The 15,719-nt window shown below is 35.5% G+C and overlaps 2 protein-coding genes across 5 annotated transcripts; one reads left to right on the top strand and one right to left on the bottom strand.

Annotated features, from left to right (window-relative positions):
• Positions 1-861: 861 nt before the first annotated feature.
• On the top strand, positions 862-7,769 carry LOC132161643 (uncharacterized). 4 transcript variants are annotated; one of them, XM_059571804.1, is made up of 3 exons: positions 862-957; positions 5,117-5,238; positions 7,084-7,769. In XM_059571804.1, exons 2-3 carry the CDS (start codon positions 5,208-5,210, stop codon positions 7,500-7,502), a joined length of 450 nt encoding a protein of 149 aa, XP_059427787.1. In that variant the 5' UTR covers positions 862-957; positions 5,117-5,207; the 3' UTR covers positions 7,503-7,769. The 4 variants fall into 4 exon arrangements, with proteins under 4 accessions (XP_059427787.1, XP_059427788.1, XP_059427790.1 ...); XM_059571805.1 differs by having other exon boundaries at positions 7,037-7,769; XM_059571807.1 differs by having other exon boundaries at positions 863-957; positions 7,155-7,769.
• Positions 7,671-10,212, bottom strand: LOC132161642 (cytokinin dehydrogenase 1-like). The gene is made up of 5 exons (XM_059571803.1): positions 9,522-10,212; positions 9,131-9,258; positions 8,793-9,053; positions 8,442-8,704; positions 7,671-8,348 (listed from the first exon to the last, which is right to left on the bottom strand). The coding sequence occupies exons 1-5, from the start codon at positions 10,183-10,185 to the stop codon at positions 8,027-8,029; spliced, it is 1,638 nt and encodes a 545-aa protein (XP_059427786.1). The 5' UTR covers positions 10,186-10,212; the 3' UTR covers positions 7,671-8,026.
• Between the last annotated feature and the right edge of the window lie 5,507 nt (positions 10,213-15,719).

Genomic DNA, 15,719 nt, shown 5'->3' with positions numbered 1-15,719 from the left:
TGATTTTTATAAACTGAGTCAGAGATAACGTAATTTGAAAAAAAACTCTGCCCAATTTTAAAGGCTCATTTGTTAATATTTTTATGTAGCTTTTTTCCCTTTTAACAAAATTGTAAAAGTATTAACAAATAATTCAAAACGCTAAAAACTACTTTCACTTTTATGTTACATTAAAAAAAAAAAAAAAAAATTTGAAAAGTTTTGTCAAACAAACCCTAATGTTCGATCCTAGAGTAGGGTAAAAAATTGGTTTTAAGGAGCTAAAATCCGTATCCCAACCCAACCTCCTCTTTATAAGAAGAGTAATACTATTATGCTATTTATCACCCCTTGCGCCTTGCGGTCTCAAAAGACTTAAAATCAAATGTCAAACTTCTAGCATTACTCATATATCACCCCTCTAACATTAGCAACACAACGGATTGAAATTCTCTATAGTCCAAAATAGTCAGCTAGAAGTGACTGGACTACCTTAATGGCTATATATATAATATTTGGAGGTTGTTACACTACTTTCAAGGGTTATGAGGTGGTTTCGACCACCCCAAATGATATTGCAAAGTAAAAATATGATTTATAGCACATCTTTGAGAGTATTATATAAATCATATTTTTATTTTATAATGATTTAAGACCGACCCATCAATATTGTGGAATAGTTTGGATAAGAAAATTTCAAACTATTTTCTTATCCAATTTTCGAAAGTGTCGTTAAATCTGCCCACCAATGATCGCCCAACAGCGTTGCACAAACGCAAGTCACTTCCGACAACCTGGTTGAACAAGTGTCCCGCAAAGTCTCGGACACGTTGAACTCTGAATCCCACTCACGCATACATACAAACGGAGCCCGACAAACACACACAAGAAAAGAAGCCTTCAAAATAAATAACAAAGGTGGCAGAGAAGGATACAGGGCTGAAGCAATGAACGACAACTGCCCTTCTCTTCTCTAAGGTACGAACTCTACTATGATCTATCCCTCCATTAAGTTCCTAGGATATGTTTTGTTTCTAATCTCTGTTTGGTTCCGGAGAAGACGAGGGAAAATACAAGATAAGTAAATGAAAAAGAAAAGAAAGAAAAAAAGAAAAAGAAAAGAGAGAAGCTTTTTGAAGTTTTGATTCCTGTGGTTTTTGTTATTCCTTTAAGCTTTTTACTAATACTAGGCTCATTTGTAATGTTGTTATATATATGGGTTTCTTTTGCTTTTCCTATGGTTTATCAGCAACCAAATGGAGCTGGAAATATGCATTGCTTCGTTTGGATGACAGAGAGTTATATAGACGTGGTTTTATATCTTAATTTGTGATTTTTTTTTGGCTGACTCTACATGTTTGACGTTTGAGAATCTGGGTTTTCGAATTGACATTCTTTGGTGTTTTTGTTGTGTGTATGTGCGAGTGTTTCTGTCCTATATGTGTTGCAATTTTAAGTATTATTCATTTCAAAGAGATGGGTGTTAAATAACGTTAATGTCATAGCAATCCAACAGTGACTCTTTTTCCTGATGCCGTCTGATATTCTATAGTAACTACGCTAGAGTTGAGGATATAGAGGAAAGGGGGTCAGGATGAGCCTACTGGCCCATGAAAGGTAGGGAAAAAGACAAAAAGGATAAGCCCAGTGTTTCAAAATTTACTTTGTGTGAATGGCAGTTTGGGATGTAAGTCACTGGGGCAAAAGCCAATCAATGAGTATGCGGTTGTTTCCCAATCTTTCTCGTCACCCTTGATATTTTTTCACTCCTGGTGTTATTTGTAGGGCCCTCATGGTTAATTGAGAAATTCATTTTGGCCATGTGAGCAATAATAGGTTCTCCGATTGAGAGCTCATTCTATGTTCATTTACCATTCGGCTCGTAGATGTGCTATATGTACTTCTGTGATTAATTAATGATTGCAGATAAAATATTTACTTTCTTTATACTTTTTGTGTATTTGGAGGCGCCTTACGCTTTTAATGAAATCTTATTACTTTTAAAATATATATATATATATATACTTAATTGGTCATAACATTTATCAAAATGTACTCACACAACATGCTCGTTTCTTTTGTCCAAATCTTCTTTCATTTCCTAAGTAGCATAGATAAACCAAAGTTGGATAAATTGAAATTATGGTGAACTGTTATTAAATTGTAGAAGTGGCATTCAAAAGAAGTGGGTTTGGGAGTTTCACAAAAATGTGTTTCGGCATTTGGAAAAATATCAATCGTTTGAAGAGATTAAAGACTTTTCCCCTACTTCCTTGTGGCACTTAGTTCACAAGCATCTTCAAAACTTCCAACGCCTAACTCGAGAATTTTCAGTGGAGCATCATCTTTGCTCCATTAGTTCACAAGTCCTCATTTTTAATTGCAGCCCCTTCTTTCACGATCTCCCTCTTGCCGTTGACGGAGCTACTAATTCGTGTGCCCCGCATCTTTCTATTGACCTTGTAATCATTTCCATTATGTCCATCTTGGTCTTGCTTCTTCTTCCTTTTTTTTTTTTTTTTTTTTTTTAACATTTGATTTTTCCTGCCATCTCTCTTTCAAAATGTTAAAGTAGGCATCAGTTTCTGATGGTTGACATGAAGAGATGCCAGCCTTCTTTATAGATAATAACTATAATAAAATTCAGATAACAGTGACCTTATTTGCTCTAATAGCATAATTGAACCGCTGAATGGTTACCTTGCATCTCAGGACTGGCCTTTGAACATTTAGATATTATTATTTTAGAGCTTTTCCTCTGTGGTTCATCTAAACTCTATGTATTCTATCAGTTCTCAATCTAAAAGTTGGTTCAAATTCATTAAAAGCACAGACTGAAAATGACAAGTACATTTGTTAAGGGTTTAAGACTGAAAATGACCTCCTTCGATTATTATTTATTCGGGTATCTTTGATAAACCAGGGAGCGAACTTCGTGTTCATAGCAGAGGCTTGTTACTGATTAAATTGAAGAAAGTGATTTTTTGGGCCAGAGTATAGTCTAGGTCGTATGAATAAGCTCCAAGTTTGTAACTGGATAATGAACCCGTTTAATTTGAGGATCTCCTCAGTTCGTTATATATATAGACCTCTATACATATTAGTTAAACCAGTTTATTGTTTGGCTGATTTGTTGCAAACTGAGCATGGTGAACCATTTTTAGTTTTTGCAATTTGATACATCCAAGTATTAGCCATTGAAGATTACTGTTATGTTGGAGTTAGTCTACATAATCTTCTCACAAACTTCAATGCAATTAATAATTTTATATCTCTACGACTCCTCTTGAAAAATATTTCATGCCTGGATGTGCATAAGAAGTTAGTGAATTTGTAATCCAATGGTGCCAGTTAATTGTTAGATTAAAGATTTATCTTGTGCTCTGGACTACTGACAAGCAATAATTTTATTGCTAATTCTTTCTCCAGGTCCAATATGGGGAGCTATCGCTCATAGTTATTGTGAAATAATTTGACATATCTCTTCTCATGTAATGGGAATTTGTATGTTTAGTGCCCTTGAAAAAAATGCACCTAAATCCACATAACTGCCTAACCTGCAAGTGTGTTTATTTATCAAAAACCCAACTGTGGGTTTGTAGTGCATAAGAAGATTATGACACTATATGCCAAGTTATATCAGAATGTAGTAATTGGAACTTTATGAAAAAATGCCCTTAAAAATTTGTATTTTTAATGCCCTTGAACAAAAAAGCCCCTAAATCCACAGAACTGCATAATATCAAAAACCAAACCCGTGGGTTGGTACTGCATGTTAGAAGGTCGAGATTCGAGTAATATGAAATATTGGTCTTTTGAAACATGTAAGATATCAATGGTAGAAATATATATTTCTACTTCAGGCAAATTATTAATTTTAGCTTTCTAAAAATGAGTGGGGACCTCATCATCGCTGACCCAGCCACTGCCCGGCCCTAGGTCACAGCTGTCCTTCAACCGTTATTACCACCGTCCTCCGGCCACAGCCACCGGCATCTTCTTTGGCCATTATGCTAGCCCATTCTCTAGCCGCCTCTTCACGCCAACAGTTGTCACTCGGTTTTCTTTAGCTATTAAGTCAACTCGTCTGAGTCAGTCTGAGTGACCGCCAAATATAATCAAGTCAATAAAGCAAGTTGTAGCTCTACGGGGTACTTCCAAGTGGTGGACGTAAGCCTCTAATGCCAAACCTACCCAAAATTCTTGTGTTTCTTCCTCTCTCTTATTCTCTTACATTTTACATATTATTACAAAATTCTAAAATAAGAAAAGTTATGGATATTTGTAATTTTATCCTGAAAAATTATTGAGTTCCTTTCTTTCCAAATTCTATAGACAACTACAGTAACAAATCATGCTCAAAAGGGACTTCCTTTTGAAGCCTTGAACCATCCAGCAAATATTTTCCTCAGTTTCTATAGACCTACAGAAGAATACATTTATTACATAAGAAATGTTATATTCTCTTGCACTAAGGAGGGGAGAGGAAAATGTAGTTTAAATCTTCAATGTTGTGCCCACAAAAGCTGAAATTGCCATCCCAAGATGAGCGTTGGCAAGATGAAGCCATCCCAAGAGGAGGGGAGAGGAAAATGTAGTTGAAATCTTCAATCATTCCATACTCATAATACTCCTATAGTTTAAAGTTCCTCTAAAATTTCCATCCCTGGCTGTGGTTGCAAAAGCAAATGAGCCAAAGGTACCAAAGTTATGCTGGTTCTAACTTGCAGGAGGTGAAGTCAGCTAGAGTAATGTATCCGGAAACTTCTTGTTTGTTTCATTCAGGAAGGAATTGCATGCTTGAGCTCTCTGATTCCCCTCTTTGAATTAAAGCAAATAACCTTTCTGTATCTTGATAACCTTTCAATTTCCTCCAATTGACCAAATAAAACAATGAAGGAAAACACGATGCAACAAATGTTTTATGTTTAAATATAATTTTTAATATTTATCTAGCAATGCTTTCTTCTGGGCTTGTGCTTTTGAGTTGATGTGACATCAATGTCTTGTTTTTGTAATCAATTTGATGACATTAAAAGTATGTGGAAATTTTGTATGTTTTTGCTTCTTTGAGGTTATACTCATATCTGGATAATTGTTTCATTTTACAATATCTTGTATCTCACTACCAATTCAGAAGGGTTTTGTGAACGATCATATTGCCAAGGAAAGCAAAGAATCTTACAGGAGCCAATCTTCTATTCTCTTTCTGCAAGTTTTGATCTTTCATGGAGTACAAATCAGATGAAACTTTGCATGGTAATAGCTTATATTTATTTATTTATTTATTGACTTAAAAGCTTTTGGCCATAATTGGAACTTGTTTCATTTTGTTTTCCGAATCTTTGAATCTGTTGCAGTATGTTGCATTTCGTTGAAGGATCTTTTAGAATTTAAATTGTAAATTGAGCAATCATGGATTCTTTTTAGATATCGATGAAGAACCTTGTATTGATTGAAATAATGGTTAGAGTTGGAAAAGAGGAGATTGAATCTGTTAAATATTTATGTTTGGACAATTTAGGGCATCAGTAAAAGATGGTATACTTAGCATGCCCATTGTTCTGTCTTTAAAGCATTTGATTATGTATGTCCTTCATGAGGCATGGTGTGCCTTAAATCTTGTGCTTGACTTTTACAGGCACTTGAGCTAAAAATGCTTTGCCCTTTTGAAGTCTAGATTTTAGTCATTCCTCTTCGTAATTGTCATTTTAGTCAGTCTAAAGCCATAAGAGTTGAATGTATTTGAAAGAACAGTTTTCTATGTGGTGACTCATTCACCAACAGGATGCTTAATTGTCAATAAAAGAGAGACATTAACTCATTAAGGCGGTCTCAATGTTGTGAAGAAAGACAACCACATTGAATGATGAGTGAAGTGGATCTGTGTTTTATTTAATTTGAAAGATGGACCAAAAGTTGATAACCATTTAGTGATTATTGTTGAGATTGCTATGATAATTGAAGCCAACTCATTAATGACGGCTTCCATATACAGTGAGAAGGAAAAACGTGAAATCATAATGAAGTTGCTTTTATCTTTCTTTCCCCTTCTTTTTGGAAAACCTAAGTTGACTTTTTTTTGATAAGTAATAATCAAGTTTTATTAAAAGCGTAAGGCGTCTCTACGTATACCGGAAGTATACAAGCGGAAACACCTAACTAGAAAAAGAAAAAGACCCACCCAAAATCCAACCTAAGTGGACTTCAAGAAAAGATTTTCTAATGTCTAACAAAAATTTGTGGTTAAACTTTTTTTGAAGGTAACTTTATGTTAAAGGAGCTTTTAAAATTTGAAGACAAGCTAGTAAGACCAACATATGGAAATTATGATGTCAAAAATATATATGCAACTCAAAACCCCTCTTGAGTCAGAAAATAGAACAGAAATAGACTTTTTAATTTTAACTAATATTGCCATAGTATGCATTGAAGAAATGTATGATAGAGAGTGCTTGATTTATAAGTTAAATATAAGAAATTATTGTGGTATGAATTCTAACAGAGTGAACATGAGAAACAATTGACTACAAGAAAGGTGAGATCACAAAATTTGGTTACAAAAGTAGAAGATATCTATTGAAAGGGAAAAGAGCCAAAACTTGGAATCCTAGGATTTCACTTGGAGTGTGCATGTAGCATTTTTGGCCCAATTCAGGTGTTATGTTATTTATTGTTTTCTTTCTTATCATAGTTGGACTAGTAAAACTAGAAACTGGTTTTACGCACAATTCAAAGTATTTAGATGAATATTAACATCTAATTTTACCAATCACTCCTTTGCCTGAAACTCTTTCTAATGAAAATGTTAAGTGCACAGTTTGTTTAGAGACCTAAACTGCTTTTAAATCAAATAAGCTACTATTACTTATGCTAGAATTGATGTCAAACCATGGCCCTATCAGATGTTTTGGTTTAATATGTTTATGGACTTATGACATTGTAATCCTACTTCCAGACACTGAAGTCTTCTGAATTTTAAACCTTATTTCTGACCATATGTGTTTAGTAGAATAAAGTATGTTTGGTGGTTCCCATTTCATTTCTTTGTGAATAGAATTACTTTCAAGCACATGCTGGTGTTTTGTTTTTGGCAAATTGAAGTCGTTCGTGCTTTGAATGCACCAAATGAGAATGAAAACATTCTGGGGACTGAAGTTTCTCAATCCAACCAGAGTGAGATGGATGGCAAAGACGTTCTAAATCCGGTTTTAAGCCCTCCAGTAAATCCTGCACAAGTTAACAGGGCTGAGTGGAAAGTTGGAGAACTTGTTCTGAGAGATGCACCTCCCGAAGAGATGGAGGCTTCTTGGGAAGTTAACATGGAGGCCTGCATTACAACTGATGATGTTATACGGGCTGGAGGCTTTGGAGCAAGGGATGATATAAGTAGCTTTCTTCCTGTCGCTAGTGATTCTACTGACTTTGAAGCTACTATCCGTGATGCCCGAGACTATGAAGAACCACAAGGGGATATATGCAGACCGGGTCTTGGCTGGACTGAAGCTACAGAAGCAAAATAGTTTTGTTGTCACCACCATGCTCAAGTTATTGCACTTGACTTTTCTCATAGTACCTACTTGCTTGTAAGATATTGAGGTATGTTAGCCACATGTTAGTGCATGATCTGAGTTTATTTTTAGAAGCCACTTTATCTTCCCTTTAGCACACACTGTTATTTTCGTGGAAGAGATGTCATCTGTATGTGGAACCAATATGACGTTACTATACATATCTCTCTGTTTAATATGCTTAAAGTCTTCCTCTGTGAGGCTGATGGCTTACATCTATTTCATAATGGTGCAATGTTCTCCTTGCATTTTTTAATTTCCTACCAGAGTTACATCTATTTCATAGTGCGATGTTCTCTTTACATTTTTAATTTCCTACAGAGTTCCCAACAAAGGTTTCAAATGGCCCACAGCCTTCTTGTTATGCTTACAATTGTTATTGAAAGCCAAAAACGTATATGATAACTTGACATATTTTACTATTTTGAGGCCCTTTCTGTACGATGTGGCTCATTTGTGAGGCCAGCGTCAATGCATCATGAGTTGCGTATTGCCTTTTGGAAGATCCTCTGTCCAGGAGCCAGAATTGCCAAAGGGTCATAGGCTGATTTCCTCTGTACAAATATTTCCCACTGAGAGCCAAAGTGAGCTCGCCACTCTTCTTGTTTATTGTATTGGGGCAGATATTGCTTCATTCCCAGTTGGGCTGTGGCACAGAAGTCTAGAATCCTTTTGTTTTGTGTTAAAATGTGTCCTAAGCCATCTCTTCCTGTGGAAGATGGCATTGCAGAGGATAAGAATGCCACTAGATAGAAAACATCTTCATCTGGGGTAACTAAAGATGTTCTATTGTTCCACCTACAACACATAAATAGTGGAAATTCAGGTTGAGATTATGAAATCTGAGTTTGCTAGAAATAATTGCAATAATTAGAGTTATTAAGTTAGTACTTGGATTGGTTGACTGGGTAGATGAGGATAGGACCGTTGCTTGTGTCTGCAAGAATGTTGCCAAAGACGACCTCAGCAAACTCAGAAATTCTGCTCTTGGGGATGAGAAGATTCAGCCATGGATGAGGAACTTCCCATAAACCTTTTGCTTGCAGTTTTTTCTCAGACACATGTACTCTATCCAGAAATTCCACATAGGAAACTTCTGACTGGAAGAGTGTGGATGGGATATAACTCAATTGAGACAATAAGTTCTCGATGCTCTGCATTTGAATACAGAGGTTAAAAGCAAATTTTGGTTAAGTACTGCACACTCTACATATTTACTAACATACAATTTCTTAGTCTCACCTGATTCATAGCTTTAGCCTCATCTGGGTTGAAGTATTTGACCATTTCAAGACAGTACAGAGTTCTTCCATCTGAATTGAATTGATTGGCTTGAAGTGGATCCTTAGGACTGAAAGAAGTTCTCCAGTTATTAAGAAGGCCAGTTCTATTTATTATTACGAACCCTTCGATGTAGTCAAATGAATTCTCAGATGAGATCAAGTTCTCTTGATCATGGGAAAATATGGAGAATTCCGAGTAGAGCACTCTAATCCATTTCGCCTGTCCAGAGTAGATGATTTTGTTATAAAAAAAGCTGCGTTTATAGAGTAGTTCACAGAAAATGGATGTATTCTTACCATCTTTGGTGCTGGTTCAAGAGAAATTCTAGCTTGGGTGATGATGCCAAATTGTCCAAGCCCACCAAGAACAGCATAGAAGAGATCAGCATTTTGCTTCGCCGAGCAGGTAACCACTTCTCCCTTTCCTGCAATCAAAATCTCTGTCTATATCAGTTGTGCCTTTCATGGTTATGATATTCAAACTTGCGGCAAGTTATGGTTGAGTATGGCATCTTCACTTAAGGTTGATGACTGAAAGCATCTCATTATTGTGTGTGGACAGTGGAGGGATATTATTGTCAATTTTCAACAAGAATCAAAATTCTGAACTTACTAGAGTACCCTTGACCTTTTAGTGAAATGCAGTCTCAGGTCCTTTAGTAGTGATCTGTGGTTTGATTGGACATACCTGTGACAATCTCCAGCTGGTAGACGTTGTTGATCTGGGGTCCATGGCGGAATGCCTGCCCGCTGATTCCAGCATTTGAAAGAGTTCCCCCAACAGTGAGATGAAGGTAATCTGTCCAAGATTTGGGTGCCAGCCCATGTTTAAGAGTCTCATGCAGAATATTTATCCACAGCTCACCACCTGAAACGTCCACATAAGGCATCTCCCCAGTGTGAACTTGCATTTCTAGTCCCTGAAGTGATTCCATGTTAATAACTATGCCCTGATGGGCTTGAGCTTGACCCTGGAGGGAGTGACCATGGCCTCTAGCAGCAACTGTTAGCTCTGAAGCAGAGCCCATGTCGAAAATATGCCTTATCGTGGTGGAAATATCGGGCACGGATTTTGGATATAGGACTGCTGATGGGAGGAAATGATATATGTTGCCAAAGTCCTTGGCTGCATGTTGATTGTTCTCAAAACTGAAGTACCCATCTAGGCCATCTGTTTCCAGTGATGACAAAGTATTGGTAGAGTTTAAGAGTTGTGGAGACGTTGGGTTGGCAAAAGAGTGGTTTGAACAAAGATTGATGATTCTATCAGGTGTACAGCTCAAGAATACAATCATAATAATCTTGAGGCATATATTGTTTTGCTTGAGGAAGCTCAAAGGTGGTAACTTCATATTTTTCTGAGGATATGTTTGGGGGGAGAGAGAGGGAGAGAGAGAGAGAGAGATTGCTCAGTGTGCTGAGGTAAAGCAAAAGGAGAGGTGAGGAAAAGGCTTAGGAAATGAAAGGCAGAGAAAAGAATTTAAAGAGGAGGTTTTTGGGCGGCATAGTCAAAACACACATTCAGTGATGAATCTGTATATAGACCGTCTTCCATGTTGTATTCTGTAAGTGTGTGTGGTTTTAGGATTTTATTTGTTTATTTGTTTATTTATTTATTTATTTTTGGGTTCGCTTTTTTTGTGTTCCAAAGTGGATGTTGTGATGAAAGTGAAGATTTCACGTCTTGAGGCCACTTTCTGCTCAGTTACGTTAGAACCACATTTTTCTACCTTTTTTCCTTACCATTTCTGGAGCATATGGCTTGCTATTTCAAGCAATGAATAGTACACAAAGATGCCCAAAGCCTTCATATATACGTTTTGTTGCAATGGGATTCAATTTTCTGATCGTGGAGTGATCGGCGGGCCGGCCCCTACTAAGTTGCATGCTGTTACAGCCAAGTGTGACAGATTATTGGGTCCCACTGCAGTGGGAGTTCTTGGGAAGTGTGTGGTTTGTGGTATAGGTTTCTCTCCTTGAGCAGCCTTCAATAATTTCAAGTACCACTCAAATGCCTGCCATCTTCCAGTATTAAGGAAATCCACTATTTGATTCATGGCTATCAACTCTGTTAAGAGCTCAAAATTTTGATCTATTTTGGTGTGTATCAGCCATGTACTTCAATATTATATTAAATTGAGGAGGAGAAAGCTCTTCTCAAAACTGGGTTTGAGAGAATTTTTCAATAAACACATTTATCCCTAGAATATGTAAAAATTTACGTGAGAATCGCATGCTCCAAGTCTCCAAGGACAAATGTAAGTTTAATAGAGAAACCAAAACGATGAGTCAGTAACTTTGATTGGAAGGGCACTGATGAAGTAAATCAATGACGATAAAATTCTTTGCCTGCTTAGATGTGATGTAAATTAAAGGTAAATCTTTGTGATGGAGTTGAGATTTTAACCTTTATAAACATGACTGATTTGTGTTCTCATGTTGACGTTCACATTATGATATTAGGTGTGGGTCCTGAAGCACGTGAACCCCATAAGGTTGGGGATGAGAGAAGTGGGGGGCTGCCGGGTGGAGGAGAGGGCTGTCATGACCTTGACTCCGAGGTACCAACCCTGTCATCTATGTTCCATTAAGTGAAAGGTAGGTCTGTGTACTTTCTTCAGAGGACCTTTATATAATCTTATGACTGTAGAAAAGTTCCTTTGAGATAACAACTTGCTTGGTTGGTGGCTTTTGACCTTAAAAAAGCCATGAAATCTCCATTCAATCTGCTTCTTTTTTCACCAAGTGAGAAAAAAGGTGACTTTTTTTTTTTTTTTTTTTGGGGGTTCCTCCTGTGCTTGCTGTTTTACCCAATAAATATCAAGCTTTGTGCATCCATGAGTCAAATAAGTGTCTCCACTTCGCAGTAGTATCCATTGCTTGTAATGGGAAAGTGGGGGTCCCTGTGGTTCTTGGATCTCTGTAGAGGGAGAATGGCAAAGGTAAAAGACAGTTTGAATGGTGGAAACACTAAAAAGGTCTTTTGGTGTTTAACCTAAGAGCTAGATTGGCTTTGAAGTCTTAGATCCCAGCAGTGGGGCAACCCTAAAATGATTCCCCTTTTGATACTTGTTCTTGCACTGCATTTTCCTGCCTAACAAACTACTATGCTGCGAATTATCACCACTTTTACTTTTCTAGTTGGGTGACCAGAAAACACCCATTTTCATTCTCCAGCTCTTTCTGTTTCTGCATTATTTATTTCGCATTTTATATATTATAATCCACAACAAATCCATCATATCAAAGCTATATGATATTGAAAAGCTTATTAGTGATGAAAACACACACATATATACATACATGTATTGTAATGTTTATGCCTTTGTAATATAATGTTTCATATATTAAATGTCTTGGTCGTCTCTTTCTGATATTTTCTTGTCTCTCTTAATCATGTGCATTGTGACATTGTTGCAATTATTGGGGCTCAGATACGCGTACTATTTGCTTTGGCAATGTTAGGCCATAAGAATACGCGCGTCCACGTAATAAGCTTTCGTATCACGCCTTATATATCTAGGACTAGGACTTATGATACCCATTCGCTTTCACGTGTCAACAAGTTGTAAAATAATTATACGTCTACTTTTTTTTTTTTAATAACTTTATAAATCATAGAAGGCCGTGAGAAAAAAAGAAAAAAAAAAACAAAAATTAAATCTTGATAGATTAGGGTTTCATTTATCAACCACTCTCAATAGTCAATTCTGATAGCTTACGTTTCCCCTCAGATTGCAAAGAGACAAACCTAATTTCATTTTGATCTTGGTCTAATATTAAGAGCAGGGTGGTTGCGGAGTACCCATCATACAAATTCTTGGTCTAATATCAAGACTTAAGAGTATGGTGTGAAATGAGAGAGATTTTTTTTTTTTTCCTGTTTTATATTTTACAAAAAAGTATTTAAAATCTCATTTAGTTTTTATATTTATTTGTCATCCGGAGGGCGAAAGAGTCGATTCTCTTATGTTGAGTTGTTAAACGATGTTCGAATATCGATTAAATAACTAAATTCACAATTTCTTATACTTTTGGAAGACGAAGTTTCCTCTGACTTTGTAAGAATTTCATTAAAATTCTCATATCAAATCTCTTCTTTTATTTATTTATTTTTCTTCTTTTGTCAGGTACAAAGAGAAAACCTTTTTTCGACAAGAAAATATTGCTGTTCTTTTTTTTTTTGGAGAAATAATTTCCAGCTACTAGAAAATTAGATAAATTGACACACTATAGAATATGAAATTCGGAAAATAATTTTGCAAAACTAAAGAAATTGAAAATGCAGTGAGCATGATGGGAGGTGAAAATGTCCAGTGACATCTGTGTCATTTTTCAACCCTAGAACTATGTGGTGTGTATTCATTGGCTCCGCTTGTTAAAGATTTTTAGAAGATTTTTAATTTTTTGTTTGATGAAGTGTTTAATCAAGTCGTGGTTTAAGTTGAGTGTTTTGCATCCTTTACTAGGACGCAAACACGTAAGCTTGAAACACCAAAAAATAATATAACATTCATACTAAATAATTTTTCTTCTCTTAACAAAATGTTTTATAGACAAAATACCCATTAACAAATTCATCGACAAAACCACCGAAGTCATCGTCTTGGTTGATTTTAAAAACTTTGATGTCAAGGGCTCGGAGGTGGGTGGGGGGTTTGGTGATGGGTGGTGGGGGCATTAGAGATTTTTTTTTTTTTTTTCCAGATTATTTAAGCACCAAGAGGTATTTCATTTTCTTAGGGGGAGGTGATGACATGATATATAGCATTATTCCGTCAAGGAAGTCTTTTCTATATTTTAGGTAGGAGCAATAATTGGTAGATTTTTTTGGGGAGCCAAGAGGGGTTTTTTCTTTTAGATTTTTGGGAGAGCAAATGGCTCTTGCCTCTGCCTACTTAGAGAAAAGAAAAAAAAAAAGAAAGAAAAAAAAAAGAAAAAGAAAATAATCAGGGGTATGCATGTGTGAAGACTTAACATTATAGTCTTTGCCATCGATCACTTAGCCAGATAACGTCAGCTTGAACTAAGAAAATACTTGGGGTATTATTACTTCTTTATAAAATTACATGTAAATCTACATGAGTCACGTAATGTTATATGGATTAAAAATTAAAGTAATAAAATTTGATCGATAAATTTAATTGTTTAGTCGTTGAAGTGATAAGTGTTATATAAACTGTCACATATTCAATTTGTTAGAACAGTCGACTGCGTGACGAGGTAATTATCGGAAGTGCTTGCAAGGAGAGAAGAAATTAGCAAAAGACTTTGCTGGTGTGGGCCAGTGGAGACAGCTCCGAAGCTTAAGTCAATATAAATCAAAGTGAATAATCGTATAGAAAGTAAGATAGGGATGGAAGGAAGGAGGCGAAAGTCCCCTTTTACCTTATATTTGCCGCACTTTATAACATATTTTGTCATAATTAACCGTCAACCACATATTATATTTTTATTAGAAATTTTCTACTACAAATATTCTTTATACCCCACGATCCCCATCATGCCTACTGCCTGATGCCGAGAATCTTAAAACCATTCTTAACGTGACTTAAGAAGGAATTCAATACGAAGCAGTTTAGAAGTTGTCGGATTATACAATGGTTTTACGCCAACCCCATAGAATTTAGTGGCTAATATTATGGTATTCTTTTAATTGTTCTTAGGTTGTTTGGTTTTGATTGGCTATTTCATGGCTCCCTATTTGGATTACAGTCGGTGCACACATGGATTTCTCTTGCTATTGCATAGGGTTACAAACCTTTCAAATATTCCTACTTTTTTCCGTACGGAGAAAAAGACAAAAATAAAAAATAGTGAAAATAAAAAAAAGAAGAGCACCTTCACGTAGACAATTTTTCTTTCAATTTCGCAATCATGAATTATTTTATCCTGCTAACCAAAATCTAAACAAAGATTTAAAGCCAAAAGGCTAATCTTATTAAAACTAGAATGACCATGGGGTCCAAGATCCAAGCAAGGACTCGGCAAAATGATTCCTTTTTATATTTTAATATTACAAAGTCTTTTTGAGAAAAAAACAATCTTTTGTTGAAAGTTATCATCGGTCTCCTTATCGGTGAATTTATTTATTTAATTAATATTTTATTATTTCATCTTACACGTAAGATAAACTATAGGTTTGCACTCATGATTTCATGCTCTGATACCATAATAAATAATTACTAGTTCCAAAAGTTCAAGTTCATAAACAAAAAATGAATTTAATTATTTAATTAATATTTTTAATACTTTTTATTTTCATAAAAGCCGTGAAAAAAGTTTATTCCACAAAAACCAAAAAAGAAAAAGGAAATCTTAGCTTTCTAAGATATCAAATAGTTCTCTCCAATATTGGGAAAATCCAAATGAGGGTGAGTTTGGATTGCATATATAGAGGAAACATTACTCATTTTTGATATGCACCACACATAATATACTCATTACAAATCCAAAATAAGTAACTATAGTGCATTAGATTCTATCCAACAAATAATGGCAAACCTATGTGCAGAATTGGTCACAAAAGTGTCATTACATCGTATAGAAGTAAAAGCAGTTTGGAGTGCTTTAGGAATGTTTTGTAATTTTCTTTGGACGTTTGTTAATGTTTTTATTTTGAAAAAGAAAACAAAAAGGATAAATATAGAGCATTATGATCAAACAAAGCCTATGTGTATGGTGCTTCGACCATACATTGATCTTAAAGCGCAAATGCATCTAGACATTTGATGCCAAAAATTGTCTCTTAACTATTCTCACTTTTTGCATCTTCAATTTTTATGAAGTGTCGTTACAGTACTACAGTTTTAACTACAAATTCTTTACAAACTGACGTAATAGTTCACGTGACATTTACTACGTCAACCACTAATTTTTTTTATCT

This window comes from Corylus avellana, chromosome ca9 (assembly GCF_901000735.1).
Source record: "Corylus avellana chromosome ca9, CavTom2PMs-1.0".
Taxonomy (NCBI): Eukaryota; Viridiplantae; Streptophyta; class Magnoliopsida; order Fagales; family Betulaceae; genus Corylus; species Corylus avellana.
This window is presented reverse-complemented; position numbering and strand designations above follow the sequence as displayed.

Bases quoted from the DNA above. Each gene is read 5' to 3' on its own strand.
- LOC132161643 (XM_059571804.1), top strand. From the start codon at position 5,208: ATGGAGTACAAATCAGATGAAACTTTGCATG. The intron at 5,239-7,083 runs GTAATAGCTTAT...GGCAAATTGAAG, and splicing joins ATCAGATGAAACTTTGCATG to TCGTTCGTGCTTTGAATGCA.
- LOC132161642 (XM_059571803.1), bottom strand. From the start codon at position 10,185: ATGAAGTTACCACCTTTGAGCTTCCTCAAGCAAAACAATATATGCCTC. The intron at 9,054-9,130 runs GTAAGAATACAT...TACTCTGGACAG, and splicing joins TTGAACCAGCACCAAAGATG to GCGAAATGGATTAGAGTGCT. The intron at 8,705-8,792 runs GTGAGACTAAGA...ATTCAAATGCAG, and splicing joins AGGCTAAAGCTATGAATCAG to AGCATCGAGAACTTATTGTC.